Source organism: Archocentrus centrarchus, chromosome 11 (genome assembly GCF_007364275.1).
Source record: "Archocentrus centrarchus isolate MPI-CPG fArcCen1 chromosome 11, fArcCen1, whole genome shotgun sequence".
Classification (NCBI taxonomy): domain Eukaryota; kingdom Metazoa; phylum Chordata; class Actinopteri; order Cichliformes; family Cichlidae; genus Archocentrus; species Archocentrus centrarchus.
Window position 1 is genome coordinate 20,079,890 of NC_044356.1, and position 16,098 is coordinate 20,095,987.

The window sequence follows — 16,098 nt, forward strand, 5'->3', positions numbered from 1 at the left end:
TTGAAAATCCATAACAAGATCATCATTAATGTTTAAACTGAAACGTACCAATAATGATGTAATAATTACATTGCTATATATGATGTGGAAAGTCTCCTGAGAAATCGCCACCTTGTCCCAAAACCTCATTTTACTTTTTGAAAAACAGCCGTTTCCTGGAGGAGCAATGTGTGGCCTGGGTTGACTGATGCCTCCGCACTTAACAGGATATGTGATTAGAGGGAGAGTTATGGCCAGTAGTTACAGTCTCCTTCAGATAAATTTATGGCCAATATATAATAACGACACATACGGCAGAGCTCACAGTAAATCCGTGATATGGACTTCTCCTGTCCTTGAGAATTCTGTTCAGATCCTTGTTGTCCAAAAGCAGATATACTCTAAATCAAAACCTGCAGGGTTCAAAACCAGCCCTGCTTAGATTCACCTTAATCTGGTGTAACGTAACAGCTTCAGTTTAAAGATCCTCAAAACAATTTTTTTTTTTTTTTTAACTGGCAGTGGATCACGTGATTTTATGCAGCTTTATTTAAAATAAAAATCACTCCCAGTGAGAAACCCACAGGGAATTAGCATCCTTTAACCAGCATTTTAGCAGGTCATTTTTGGATTTTTATGAGGTGTAAAGTTACTCTTGATTCTTAGCGCTTTCATTTTGATTAACACAAGGTTGCTATGTGAAAAACGCTCCATTAAACCTACAGTATTCTTCCTGCCCAGCATAAAATATCAACAAGATAGAAACTAGCTGATGAACACAGTAGAGAGTTTTACTACTTAAGAGCAGGATTTTACACTCAGAAGTTGGTGGAGAACCAAATAGAGATAAAAGGAGATGAGGTCAGAATGTACAGCCTCCTATTCACTAACATTTGTTACATTTTATTACTCAATCAGAATTCAAATATTTGATCATTTAAATAAATTTAAATGAATTTGATAAAAGTGAAAATAATGGGCTGGCCACAGACAAGTATTTTACCTGCTTTAGTTTTCCAAGAAACATGAAAAAATAACTACAGTATGTGAAACTTGCTAAAGACTTAGCTGGTGATCTTTTCCAAGCTGAATTTTGGACTTCTTTTGTAAAAGCATTAATGTGAATTTTTGCAAAAATATGACAATGAATGCACCAAATTATAGAATTTATGTTTATATTAAAAAGTCAAAACAAAGCCACAATATTTGCAAAACAGTTATTTTTAATACACTCGTTTGCAGTGGATTAAAACGTGATCCTTTAAGGATGTGTGTAGTACTCATACGTCACTGCTGTACACTAGTATGCATGGCTGCACTACAAGCATACAACCTACACACATTTGTGGTCTTAAATCTTTAATCATCATCATACTGTTCACATAAAATACATTGAATCAACTGGTCACAAGGCACAAACATGCAACACAAGCTCTGTCTGATGGTACTCTGAGCAAGCGGATTTGATTTGTTGCTTCAAGAATACAGTTCACCATGTGAATGCTTGCTTAGATGACCTGTATAAATATGCAGTCTGTATAGGAATCCTGCTGAGTCTTCTTCTTTGAATCTAAAACACTCTGAAGTGTCTAAGCAAAATACCACCCTAAGGTCAGGGTGTTTTTACCATCTTGCTTCCACCCATCAAATCCGTTCAGCTTTGTGCAGACAGACTGCAGGGCATGTGTGCTGTGGGTTTGTCCTGTGACTGACCCATGACTTAACTGGCTGTCACAGGGACTGCATGGCTTGCCAGCAAGCAGCTGTGGCCTCGGTGCCTCAGTCAGGCCCGTGGCCCTCAGTCAAAGTGTCTCTCTGGGTGTGAGAGACATAATAGTGTCAGTGTTGGTGGTGCTAAAGAGCCTGTTTGTTGATGTTGAAGATTTTGACAGAGTGGTCGGCACTGGCGGTGGCGAGCTGGACCCAGAAGCTCTCCTCCTCGATTTCACTCTCTCTGTCACTCTGTCCATCCTTCCTGCTGTTCCCTCGACCTGCTCGGCCAGTCTTGGGCCTCCAGCAGAGCCTCTTTACTGCCAAAGTGTGGCTTTGTCTGTGAGAGGATGTGTGATGAAAGGAGACAACAGAATACTTGTCTGGATGACAAAACAAGCTTTCAAGACAAAATAGACAACTGATTTCACATCTGTTTTACACCAAACCATCGTTTTTGTAAATTAAATAACCACACGAAATAAAATTTGCTGCTGTAGCCCACCTGCTTCAAGGTTCAATGTGTTGTGCATTCAGAGATATCGTGGTTGTAACAAGAAGTTCTTTGAATTACTGTTGCCTTCCTATCAGTTGGAAACAGTCTGGCCATTCTCCTCTGATGTTTGTAATGAACAAGGCATTTTCACCCAGATATCACTGGATATTTTCTTTTTCAGACCGTTCTCTGTAAATCCCAGAGACGGTTGTGTGGGAAGATGCCAGCAGGGCAGTTCATCTGATACCAAAAACCATGCCACATTCAGAGTCACCTAAATCACCTGTCTTCCCCATTCTGAAGCTCAATTGAAATTTCAGCAGGTCACAGGTCATCTTGAGCATGTCCAACATCCCTAAATGCAATGAGTTGCTGCTGTGTGATTGGCTCATTAAACATGTGCATTAACAGGCAGCTGAACAGGTGTACCTACCTCGCCTCACAGCGATACTGTGATAAAATGTACATGTACTACAAGTGTAATGGAGCCCTGCATATGAAAAACTTTAGATGAACTACACATGTGTTGTAAGGATACGAGGTGTCTGTTTCTCCACAGCAGCTCCAGTCATCTCCTCCAGCAGGCTCGCTGCCAGGGGTCCACCTATACAGCCGGATCCTGCCACACTCGAGGCCAACTGCGAGCAGGTAGCTGTGAAAATAGGAAGGAAACACAACAAAGTATAACTTCAGAGCAGACCTTGTTTCCCTTTGCTCTGACCTAGATGTCTTGAACCAGTACTGTCACTCTTCAGCACAAGAGTTAGACACTTTCACAATATTAAATTCCATTCCAGCCCAGTATTTTAATGAACCTCCTGGGTCTTTAGATGAGATTGTCAAGCAGTTTGGTGTCACACATTGTCATGTCATGAGTTTAAATTAAGCAGATATATTTATGTGAGGTTTTCCAAAGCTAAACAGCTTCTAAACAAATTAAACAATCAGTTAACTGATGATCAGTTTAAGTGAAATTAAAATAGTTTAAATTACTGAAGCAAATATCCAAAATACTGAAGGCAGACATAACACCTGGACAGTCAATATGAGGAGAGTTGTGTATACCTGGACATAACACAAACCTGTTATTAGAGCAGAGGACAGGACAGAAAGCTACAGCGGTAGCAGAATCGCCCACATCCAAGATGGAAGAGCATGGTTTAATCTCAGGAGGAAGCACAGGGTCTCCAGAGTCCAATATACACGGGCCCCATACAATCACCTGGACACACACAGACACACAAATCTTGTATTGAAAAAAACAAAGCAGCTAAAACTCAGTGTGCAACCAGGTCTTATTACTGTCAAAGCATAATCTCATACATCTGTCTTGTGTTTGTTTTATAACTAGGCCATTTAATAGTTACCTTCTTGTCCCGACTCGATGTCACAAAGAATTTGCTGTCAGGGCTCCAGTCACATGACCAGATGATTCGACTGTGTATAGCTGTGTCCTTCCCCGTGTGCGCATACAGCGAGAACAAGGGCTCTATATGGAAACAAAAGCAGGAACAATCTATTTTTTTATACACAACACTCTTCCAACAGAGGATGAGCTGGTGGCAAAACTTTGTGTTATGATTACTGCAGCATGACATCAGCACGTTTAGATCCCTGCCACACAGCTCAGTAGCAACAAAGCCTCTCCCGAGCGACAAATAAACAACCGAACAAGACAGAGAACCTCATTCCAGCCCTCTATTTCAGTCAGTTTTGGTTTATGACCTGCTGCTGTTTATTTCCCTAGCCTAAGTCATTTCAGCCTCCAGATTGGTTTTCCCCAGAGAGCTTGTTTGTATGCCACTGGCAGCTGGCTGCCTGCATGTCTGCAGTAGCCCTGCTCTCCACTGGCACTTTCGCTCTCACTCACTCACTCACACACACACACACACACACACACACACACACACACACACACACACACACACACACACACACACACACACACACACACACACACACACACACACACACACACACACACACACACACAAAACCATCTACCATGAATACTGTAAAACATCAGCACTGCCACAAAAGTCCAAGTTAAGCAAAGTATCAGGTCTTTGTGTTCACAGGATCCTCCTCCTGCACAATACACACACAAACACACTTACATACTCATGGGTGTGTTGTTTGGTACATTCTTTTATTAACACCATCATCTGGGGGCCCTGGGGGACATGACTGGCTGTTGAGCCACATCACATCGCAGACAGATGGAGACTGGAGACAAATAAATAAATACCCAGAGAGGCTACACAGGAGGTATGTTCAGTTTGAGATAACACACAAAAGATATCAAGGAGAATAAATAGGAGAACATATAAAAGGCCACTCAAGTTTAATAAAAAAAAAAAGAAGAAGGGTGACAATGTCTTTGAAACAAAAGAGGGAGGTGGAAGGGCATGCTGAGGCAAACCAGGTAGGAGGCAGAAGATGTGTGAATAGTGGGAGTCAACTTGTTTGATCAGCTCTGACTTCGTTTAACCTTCCCTAGTCTAAGCTAGGAGACTGTGTGTGCTCTTCACAATCACCTTGAGTGATTCAGCAGCCAACAAGAACAGACGGGAAGCCCCCCACCCCTCAAAAAAAAAAAAAAACACTGTTCCCTCCCTATTTCTCTTAAGAACATACACACATGTTCTCTCACACACACACACACACACACACACACACACACACACACACACACACACACCACCCTGCCTCTGCGCAGCCCACCATTCAGGCGAACAGGAGAGTGCGGGACGCTTCTGTCAATGCCCATTAACACCATCCTGAGAAGCCAAGAGAAACAGGAGATGCTTTACCAGGTGCAGGGGGAGGTAATCCTTAGGGCTTAAATGTCATGTTCTGTTCACCTTAAATGCAGGATTGAGTTATTTGTAGAGTCTGTGTGCTGAGATTCTCTCATACAAACAACCTCTCCACGAACACACGCTTGTTGACAACAGCGACAGCTCTACACAGGACTCAGGCCAACAGAAATCCAAGATCCAAGTTTTTTTGTGTTGTTTTTGGACGAATTTTAACATGATAAAACATGATTCAGCTTCTAAAGATATACACACATTTTATTAAGTTGTACTGTGCAAAACATTTTAAGCTGAATGCTTTCAAAAATACCGCTATGCTTATCAGCAAGGTACAAAGTCACAGGTGCGTCTCATTGGAGAACTTGTGAGTTATTTCTGTCTCTTCATGTAATTCCAGAAAATCACATCAATGACGCAGTAGCTCATCTAGCTCACAATCCATCACAACTCATAGATTATTATAATGTGTACAGCAAGACAGTTTTCTTGTCATTTCTTGGCTGTACTGCACAAACTAATGAAAATTAATATCCACTGAGAAGTCAAGGAGGCTCACAAATTGTCATATCTAGCACAATCTAATCCAGTTCATCACTAAATGGAAGCCTCTGAATTCAGGAGTATTATGACTACACAGTTATTAGTATGACTGCACAGTCAGTGGTAACCATGACCATAAAAAGCATGAATACATGTACTGATGTTAGCAAAATGGTGACAGGAAGGCAACACTTTCCTAATGTGGGAGTCAACCAACAGGACCACTCCCTCCATGATAATGACCAATAAGATGATCTAACAGGACACAAGTGGTATGCAACATCAGTTTTTAATTTGAAATGTATCAACATTAAGAATCTTACGTTACTGACTTTGAAAAGTGCTCATAAAATGACAAATGTGACCTTGACTTTGAGCATTCTTGACTTTGAGTATTCTGATCAATACTGTAGAGCGAGTAGTGATTATTGGGAAGTGTGGATGGACGGATGGCCAGTCTGATGATGATCCTTCTGCTGGATGAGCGAAAAACTAAAATGTCTGGATCACAGCTTCATACCAGTTGTGGCAGAGTGCATTTTTTTCCTCATTAGTCATGCATTCTGTCATGCAGAAGAATAAATCTGGGACCAACCAGATGTAAGCGGTTGATAATGTGATAAGTTAGAATCTAAGCAACACAGATTATGTAATAAAATGAAATCAACAAACATATTTTTAAGATTGTTAAAAACCAAACTGTAGGAAACATTAGTTATATAAGGGGAGTTTAGTATCACACTGGCATTTCTACACATGCAGACGTGTAGAAAATAATTTAAAATCAAAGCAAAAAGTAACACTTTAGCAAATGCTCATGACAACACAATTAGTAGGACTGAAATAGGAAACCCTGTTTTGTTGCCTGGTTGTTCCATGGGATTGTTTAGGATTCGGATCCTGAGATGATATCTCACTCAGGCACACCTCGCCCTCTGTGAATGCTGACAGTGTTGACCTTAGAGAGACAAATCTGTTTCTCTGACCATGTCAAAACCACTGAGTTAAGTCACACGGAGGGTAAAGGTCAAACCAAATAGACAAAAATGACTGAGTGGGAGCTACAACTGAGACTTTTCAATTGATATTTGCAGTATTTGCTGGGTTTTAAATTACTGTTACTGGGTTATCAGTAGCTGACTGCAGCACAACTACTCTTCAAGGTAATTGGGGGACATCTAACCTCATTACCTCCATCTTCAGCAGTGTATACATTCTTTTAAATTTGGTCTTAATATTTTAAATAATGACTGAAATATGCTTTCAGTCATTCAAGTCAGGCAGGGTTGCCAACCCTTTTAGTGCAAGACACCAGCTCTCACACTGCCTAAAGAAATCTCACACCTACTACGAGGAAGCATCAAAGCATGTTTTTTATGGGTTAAACTGGCTTTTTGCACACAGCACAAAATCTGAACATCACACTTTTTAAACATTTTAGCACCTACACTGATCCATAAACACCACAAAAAGTGGAAAAGACAGTTTGTGTGGCTTTGGCTGAAGTTGGCAAACACACAGAGGCCACTTCACATTCACAAATCCTTCATGTATCTGCAACTTTTTTTTTTTTTTTTTTTTACTCATTCACTTCTCTCTACAATTTCACAAATCAGAGCCCCACAGAGCCATACCCCCGATATCACAAATCCCCATTTTAGCATGAATCTATACTGTGGTTTGTCTTCATCAGGGCATGTGAGGCTATTACAGCATGTATTATATCTGCATTTATTCAATTTGTTCAGAATTTTCCAGCTTCATACCAGAACACACAGATTTGTTCTGATGTATTCTGCATGGTAACTGCTGATTTGAAAGCCTATTTCAAATCAATGCTTCACCTACAAACTGGTGATTATAACTCTGAGAGGAGGGCAGTAAGTAGTTAAATGTTCATTTCAGAACAGTTTACTTTGGTCAGTTTCAAATCTTTCCTATATTAGATTCATTTGGACTAGTTTCATTCAGTGCATCATTTGTTTGGCTCTTCATAGTATTAATGAAGGGAGTCCTTCCAATACGGCCAGCTTGACTTGAAATTAAATTTGGAACAAATCTGCTCTGTGGGTTTACCTTATTTTAATTATTTAGAATCAGGGGAGCAATTATGTGTGCCAGAAGAGCTCCAGTATTGTCTTCTTTTCTTAATATTCACTCAAACACATTTTTAATTAAACTGAATTTATTTACAAAGCATTATGAGGAACTAACGTTTCATCCTGAGTCACACTGCATTTGAAAAACAAACAATAATCCTTTAAGGTAGACTCCTTATTAGTAGCTGCTGTCCTCATTTCTCACCTGGACTTTCAGGTGCGGGCAGGTTCCGTCTCCATAATGACCAAGTGCGATCTCGCGAAACAGCCAATAGGAGCTGCGCATCAGGGGAGAAGGCCATTTGGGTAACTGTGAGAGTGTGACATGGAAGAATCTGCAGCTGACGCCATGTGTTTGTACTCCACAGCAGCACTGCTGCGTGCTCAGCTTTAGATGCCTGGGAAGACAGTACAGGTCAGTTTATCATCAGACAGAAAATACACAACTTTAATACTTCAAAACAGAACCTGTGTTTACTTTATGTGCTACTTCTATGTTCTTTCCATTTTTCTCTTGGTCTTATCTTTGTCTTCTAAAGAACTACAGAATGTAACTTCTGTATTGGAAAAAAATGCTTTCTACCTGAAAGCTATGCAAAGGATTTTGTTGGTTAGAAAACCTGTAGAGATGTGTAAAACATAACATACCATATCGATGCTTGAGTGACACCACAGTTTAACCATGCCTGGTGTGTCATATGATAATCAGCTCTGATTTTAAGCATGACCTTTTTCTATAGCTGAAAGATTACACAGCATAGACCTTTAAGAGTAAAAGAATTAGCTACCCTGAACTGGAAGCTGCTGGACATCATTATCACGGTCTACTCTCAAATGACTTTTACATTGCTGTGTATGGAGAGGCTGCTGTCCAAGAAAGAAGACCTGGCTCCAAAATGAACACTTTCAAGTTTGACTAATGTTTGTAGCTGAACACATGGATGGAGAAAAAAGAAAAAAAAAAAAAGCCTTTGCCAAGTCATTTGGCCACAAGTGTCGTGTCAGACTGGGGGTTGGGAAAATATTGGGACCTAGAGGAAAATAACTAAACTTACAGACTGGAAAGCAAACCAGGTAGAACTGATCTGCTGTCTGCTTTGCCACCTGGAGCATTTAAAATGAGCCATGCAGTGACAAGCGCAGCAGCAGTCCGGAAGTTGTCAAGCAGAAGCACTGAGAATGATGATTATAAAACACTACTATTAATTGTATTTAAAATACAGTTAGGTCATACAAAGTTGATTACAGTATATTATGGATATATGGTAAAAAAAAAAATGAAGTAAAATGACACAATACTGTATGATGTGCTCATAGTTGGGAATTAATTTTATTCACATTTAATGTAAGAAAAAATGGACAAATTAAGCAGCATAAGACACTGAAGTTGAATGGTTCACAATATTTGTGTAATATGTGTAGTCATATACAACTGGATATTGGTATTTCTTTTTAATAACATATAGGTGGTATTTTTCTCTGTTTTTCTGGTTTTTGATTTAAAGGTTTTCCACCTAAAGACCCAATGACCCAATGACTAGTGTAAAAAAAAAAAACAAATGGAATAAATAGAATCATCTAACTGAACTGTTAAATAAAAAAAAAAAAAAAAAAAAAAGGAAAGGAAATAAAAAAAGAAATTTGCTTGTCATTGAGTGGAATCCAGTTAAACATCTTTGGGTAGAAGCAAAAATCTCTTTCAAGTAAGAAAACTGCACATATTTAGGTAACCTGACAAATAAATCTGGTGAAGTAAAGGCATCATGATCTGAGGCTGTGGAACCAGTGGAACTGACACAAGTGGATGTAGTTATTAAGGAAGAATACCTCAAAATGCTTCAACATAACTTCAAACCATCCTGTTCTATTGAAAATATGTAGAAATATGTAGACTGTGCTTACAGTCACACGAAAGAGAAAGTTTTAACAGGTCTATGCAGTAAGTACCCCTTGGTGCTTCCAAAAGAATTAAGAGGGTAAGTAGCAGCTAGGTGCTGCTAATCAAATGCACTTGATTAACTGATCATCAGCAACTGAGAGCACCTCTATAAAAGCAGAAATTTTAGAAGTTTGCTGGTCTGGAGCATTAGGGTGTGTGTCAACACAATGCCACAGTCTTCCCAAGAGTGGACCTCCCAGAAAATTCCTCCCAAGGTCAGAGGGTGCAATCCTCAGAGAAATTGCAAAAAGCCCAAGAGCTACATCTCAGACTGTGGCAGAACTTTAAGAGAGCTGTCCATAAACGAATGCCCGCAAACCTCAATGAACTGAAGCAACGCTGTAAAGAAGAGTGGGCCAAAATTCCTCACAACTGATAAAGTCATACAGAAAGCAATTACTTTAAGTTACTGCTGCTAAAGGTGGCTCTACAAGCTACTGAATGATGGGTAGTTACTTTTCCACAGGATTCCATAAAACCCTGTGAAACACTGTGCCTAGAAATATCAAATATCAACCCAGAATTATATTGTGTGTTCTATGTATAATTTTAAACCTGTATGTATTTTAAAAAAAACAAAACAAAAAACTTTTTATTCCTAAAGGTGGTGTTTTGTCCAACCATTGAGCCCCGAAAAAAAGAAGAGGTCAAAGAAATCGTTGAAAGCCTGATATTGGCTTGGCATTCATTTGCATGATGGCTGTAATTAAACTTTCAACAGCAATTGCAGTGCTGACTGTGACATACTGTCTGGCCTGGAGCTTATCACACTGACCTTGCATGCAGATGCCACCACTGTCCTGGTGCTGTCAGATGCAAGACAGAACATCTCAAAGCCGTGCCCATACCTGTGGACAGGGGGACAATCATACAGAGGCTAATCATGAACAGCAACTCGCACTATATGGAAGGACAGACAGGATGTTAAAGACAGACATGGAGCCGGAACAGAGGACGTGCTCCCAGTGTGACAGTAAATTAAGTATTCTTTTATTCCAAAGTGTCACTCCAACAAGCTTCCAGGCTCGAGCTGTCGCCACTTGCTGACAGGTAAATAATTAGAGTGTGAAATTAAAATACTGATCTGTGATGACTAGTCCTTCTCCTGCTGACAGAGATGAACAATGATGATGCTCTAGCTAATCACTCACAGCCTAATTGCTTTTAGCTTGCTATCACCTGGTTGTTTTAAAATGCCAACAAGCTGAAACTGCAGTCTGCAACTCGGTGGAAAGAATTTCCTCCCCTACCAGGGAGCTTTGAAACACTGCAGCAATTTGGCCACAACAGGGAGAGAATTATTTATGCCACAAAAAATAATTCAGTCACTTACTCATTTTAATGTTTCTATTCTGCACTAAATGATTCAAGGGATGAAGCCAAGTGAAGGTAGAAAAATGCTTTTCAACACACGCACAATGTCCGCACTTCAAATAAATGGCTGTGCCGTATGTCACGTTTATGGTGGACTGACCGGTAAATGGATTTAACACTGGCCAAACTGAGGCAATATATTCAATCTGAAGAGGTGGCTCATGGGAAGCCAGGAAACTGGATTCTGACTGGCTGATGAATATGCCTGCTGGAAGTGGGGAGTAACAAAAAAGGGCATTTAGGGAAGTCTATTATTTTCAGATACAGTAGAAACCTTTCACTAGAAGACAAAGAAACTGTGATGTCTTTATAGAAAAGGAAAGTATAAGAACCACAAATATGGCACCACGTATCTCAGAGCATTTTTACTTACTCTGGTTATTCTTACATCAGGTAACTGAAAATAAATGCAAAGATTACATTTAAACACTCACAGTTTCTGAACCTCAGGCCAAAGTGTGTTCTGGAGAAGATGATCCTCTGGTGGTGGCTCTACACACACACACACACACACACACACACACACACACACACACACACACACACACACACACACACACAAAATACAAATAGTTAACAAAAGACTTCAAAATCTTTCCATAACTCATTGCAGGCCCTGAAACCTTAGTTGTTCAAAAATAATTATACAGTCAGTTTCCAATTTAATAAATGAGGAACGACTATTATAATTGTCCTCTTTTAAATCCCTGTACTGTTAACACTACAAGTGACAGACAGGACATTTAATGTGTGTGTGTGTGTGTGTGTGTGTGTGTGTGTGTGTATCTGACATCCACACAAATTAAGTAGAAAAGAAAGATCTTAAAACATCATAAAGAGTTAGTAAAGCCCTTTCTGGCTTCATTAATCCACTACAGTAACAGCATTAAGACATACTCACATCATCAACAGTATTTGTATGACATTACACACTACATATGTACTACTCAAGTGCTACACTGGGAGACAGCTACATGTTAGCAGTTGCTCTGATAGTTTGAGAAGCCACATCCTATATATAGTTACAGTGGTGTACCCACACACACCAGACCGTAGTAGACTGATTATTAAACTGTAGCTTATAAACTGTGACTGTGTGTGAAAGCTCACTTGAAGTGAAACACACATTCTCATTTGCTATGATCGATCCTGATCGATCTTGTCTTCATGTCAGGGATAATTTATTATAAGTAATTAATCAACTTACAGGTGTTGTGCTGCGTGAATAAATGAGTGCAACTCATGCTTTTTAATTCTGCTGATGTCTGATGCTGTGGGTATGCAATAAACTCAAAGACTTATAAACAATGAAAATTAGAACAACAACTTCTCCTTTTGCTAAAACTTCAACAAAAATTCTGCAGAATGCAAAAAAAAAGAAATATTTGATCACATTTGATCTGAGGCTCTCTATGAGATTCGTTTGGGCAGAGGGAGACTGAAAGCAGGAGTCTCATACCAAATGTAGTTTGTTTTTTTTCCCCCCAAATTTTGTTATTGCCGTTTATGGCGTTCAACCAAAACCAATCAAATATTAGTGAGACAGAGAGAGTGAGAGAGATTTATGCAGTTATAATCTTGTGGATGCTAATCTGTCAATGTGACAGCACGCTTTCAGACCTCTCTGACATGTAAAGATTACCAGGTCAGACTAGTAAACGTGGCCGATGTCATTTGCGCAGGCATTTATACATGTGCGGCAGTGAGGGGCACATTAGGTCGAAAAGGCTTACGATACAGAAACGATACAGGATTGGCTACATGATAATCAGCTGAAGACAATGTCTCACAGTCACACATTTTTACATTTGACTGAATGAAATCCTGACAAATACAACTGGTCACTTTCCCTCTAAGAAGCAGCACATCATTTTGAACTTCAGCTTTACCTGTTTCTTAATGGTTGCTGGATTTTGAAGAGGACCAAATCTTACTGAGTCCCAGTTGTTTCACTGCATCTGCACAAGCCCAGTTTGTCTTTTTGCTGCATGTACTTGATAGCTGCACTTTGTGTTTTTGCTATTGGTCATGGGTTTCCCATTTAGCCTAATTATTCATTTCTCTTCTTGCCCGCAGAACCCAATCAAACAAGTAAAAATGCATTGTTAACAACAGTCTCCACACTTGGTTGCTCCCGACATAGCCCAGGGTCATCAATACTTAAACTTTGCAATCACATAAGCCTGCTTTCTAATTAGCATTGCAGATTAAGGAGTGGCTTCAATCAGGCTGATGACAGCCCTTGACACCCTCTAGCCCAGGGGTTTTAAAAAGCTGCACTGCTTTCTTTTCATTTGACTCTGTTCAATTCCCATCTGCCCATTTCCTACAATTACCTTCGCTTTCATTCCCCTGTTTCTAGTTTTCTTCTTCCTCTGTGACTGGTTTAAACCTTCTCTAAGGTATTTAAAATTATCACAATTTTAAGATTTTTTTTCTGTTTTTTGAGACACGTTTTTGCTTTGGAGTAGCTTAAAATGAGAACTTGCAATTTTCTTGTCCTGTGTCAATATTTTATTTATTTTCTTTTTGCTTCTGCTTGCACCACTGGTTCACTTCTTTTTCCTCCTCTACTACCAAGCACCATTCTCCTGCTGTGATGCCATCAGCCTTCACCAGACCCCAAACCCTGTGGACTCTATACATAAAGCAGTAACTAACTGCACATCATCAGCTCTTATACGAACATCCAGCAATAGGCATATCTCTCAAAACTCTTAAATGACGAATGTGACTCAGGCTGTTAGACTCTAGAGGGAAAAGGGGACAGCCTTTGGCTTCAGAATTATTTATCAGAGAGGTTTACCACATTTTAAGTGAGACTAGGTCATCTGTGAAAATATTTGAAAGCGCAGGTCATGCAGGAGTACCTGTCAGGTTGAGTGGGTGGAAGTAAGATTCCTGGTATTGGTCAGAAATACTGTTGAACTGTTCCTCTTCGTTTTTGGTTTTTGGGACAAGGTCACCTGTAAATTGAAATTATACTCTTACATTATGCAAAAGGAATGAACTACAGAGTGCAGTGAAACTGATTTTTGAATGAAAATAATCCATCAACTGCACTGTTACACTTTTAATCTCTTTTACCCTGAAATACAGCCTTGTTGGAAAGGCCGAGGGCAGGTGTGCTGGCTCCTTCTGGGAGGCTGGCAGAGTCCTAGCAGAGTTTAGATAAATACAGGAAAGATATTCATACATTAAAACCGGCACAACCTTTTTAAGTCGACTGAGCAGTCCATTTATCATTTTTTTTTTTTTTAGAGAGGAAAGTTTTGGTAAGATCTGATTCTAAACATTTTTACCCATGGGAAAAATATACTTTCAGAATAATATAAAAAAAAAAAAAATTAGATACACATTTAGTTGAACACTTACACTGGATGTTAACAGCATTTCTTTTGAGGTTCCAGATATATTAGCAAAGTTCTCCACAAAGTTACGAGGTGCTTGAAACACTCTCAGGACCTTCTCATCAGCTCCAGACACAAACTGAAACCTTCCGACCATTGCTAGACACTGCATGTCATATCCATGGATCTGCGGACGTGAGATTTCATGCCAAGTGACCTGCAGTGACAAAAGTCCCCAAAAAAAAAAAATATATATATATATATATATATATATATGTATAGTGAACATGTGGATCTGTTCCTTTAGTTTCCTTGGGCAATGCCTGCCTTTTCGATAGATCTCTGATGTTTGGGGATTTATTTTCTTGGCCCAAAACTCAGGTCTTTGAAACCACGCCAAATACAACATTGATTCTCCTGTGCAAGTGAAACATTTCCAGCTTAAGATCCAAAGTGTTCTCACAGGGGAAATGGAAGGCTCCAACGTGATAACTAGATTTCATTTGGCACTAGCATCAGGTGGCATTGTGGCAATAATCCAAACTAGCATCTTGAATAATGTAGTTGGAAGCAGGAAGCTTAATTACAAATGTTTCTACCCCAATTGAATGCTAAACTGGTATGTTTCACCCTTCCTCTAAAAATTGTAAGTGGATAAACATATGAGGAAGTTAGAAGTGCAGTTTTTTTTTTTAGTTCAATATTACCATACTACAGCATGTGATGGGGTGATTAATCAATCAGTCCCAGGAAGCCAAGTCCACTTAGAATATATATATATATATATATATATATATATATATACTTCTGAGGGCCTCCACTCGCTGAAATTTAATTAGCAAAAAACAAAAGCACAATAGTATTAAGTACTGACTATATGTCCCATAAGGCATAATACAACCTGCCTGTGTCAGAAAAAGAGCATACTAAATAACAGCTGTTAAGAGGAGACAAGAAGCAGCAAATAATTTGAATGACAATGACATTCACTAAATACTCATTTCAATACGTTGATGCCAAGTGTGTGAAATATGATTAATATATTAAACGATGAAAAAATAAATGCATTGTGGTAACACGTCTTATAAGCTACAAGCTCAGTTTATTTTTTTACTGAAAAATCTGCCTTTTACTGTAAGGAAGATGAACTTGTGATGGGTATATTTTATATTATTGGTGTATTCCAAGCATTTATTATACAGAATAAGGAAAGTATAATGTACATTGTGAAATATTACTGTACTGTTCATTACTGGGCAGCTATCCTTTAAATCTCTCCAGTTAAATGAGGCGAGTATGGATAATGCTGTAAATCAGTATTGCTTCATGACAATATGAGATTTAACATGTTTGGTTTTTCAAGTCATTAGACATTTACATAAGAAATATGTAAGCCCTCAGTCACAGGCATAGAGACCGGTCGTCAACTCCCCACAAAATCCAGCTACTAGGGAAAAAGGTGTATTCCCTACCAGTTGGTCAGTGGTTGCTGGCAATTCCTGGCTACCACTGAGTGAAATCAATTGCAAAGAGGTTGCTGCACCAAAAACCTCCCTGTGATTGCTTTGATCGCAAGCACATTGCTGCAGTCACTCGTAAACGACATGGACATCTTCCATGTAAACTACATGAAAGACATTTACTCACCGAACTGTAGTGAAACTTGAAAAAGTGTGCAGAATACACACATTTCCCTAGCAACCAGTGGTGGCCAGGTGGTCTCCGACTGGTCTCTAGGCCTGTGTGACTAGGGCCTAAGAAGTAGCAAGACGCTAATCATGTGCTTCAGTCT

At 39.4% G+C, this 16,098-nt stretch overlaps 1 protein-coding gene across 2 annotated transcripts in view; it reads right to left on the reverse strand.

Annotated features, from left to right (window-relative positions):
- Nucleotides 1-1,184: 1,184 nt before the first annotated feature.
- The window catches only part of elp2 (elongator acetyltransferase complex subunit 2), a 33,215-nt gene continuing 18,301 nt past the window's right edge, over nucleotides 1,185-16,098 (reverse strand). Inside the window, exons 13-22 of one of the 2 annotated variants that reach the window (XM_030740856.1) lie at nucleotides 14,332-14,493; nucleotides 14,044-14,113; nucleotides 13,827-13,922; nucleotides 11,391-11,448; nucleotides 10,358-10,430; nucleotides 7,849-8,041; nucleotides 3,553-3,674; nucleotides 3,268-3,407; nucleotides 2,724-2,837; nucleotides 1,185-2,029 (exon numbers count right to left, since the gene is read on the reverse strand). In XM_030740856.1, the coding sequence (XP_030596716.1) occupies nucleotides 1,834-2,029; nucleotides 2,724-2,837; nucleotides 3,268-3,407; nucleotides 3,553-3,674; nucleotides 7,849-8,041; nucleotides 10,358-10,430; nucleotides 11,391-11,448; nucleotides 13,827-13,922; nucleotides 14,044-14,113; nucleotides 14,332-14,493 (1,224 nt within the window). In that variant the 3' untranslated portion in view covers nucleotides 1,185-1,833. Of the gene's footprint in view, nucleotides 2,030-2,723; nucleotides 2,838-3,267; nucleotides 3,408-3,552; nucleotides 3,675-7,848; nucleotides 8,042-10,357; nucleotides 10,431-11,390; nucleotides 11,449-13,826; nucleotides 13,923-14,043; nucleotides 14,114-14,331; nucleotides 14,524-16,098 lie in introns of both variants that reach the window. The other variant, XM_030740855.1, reaches the window with a different exon arrangement.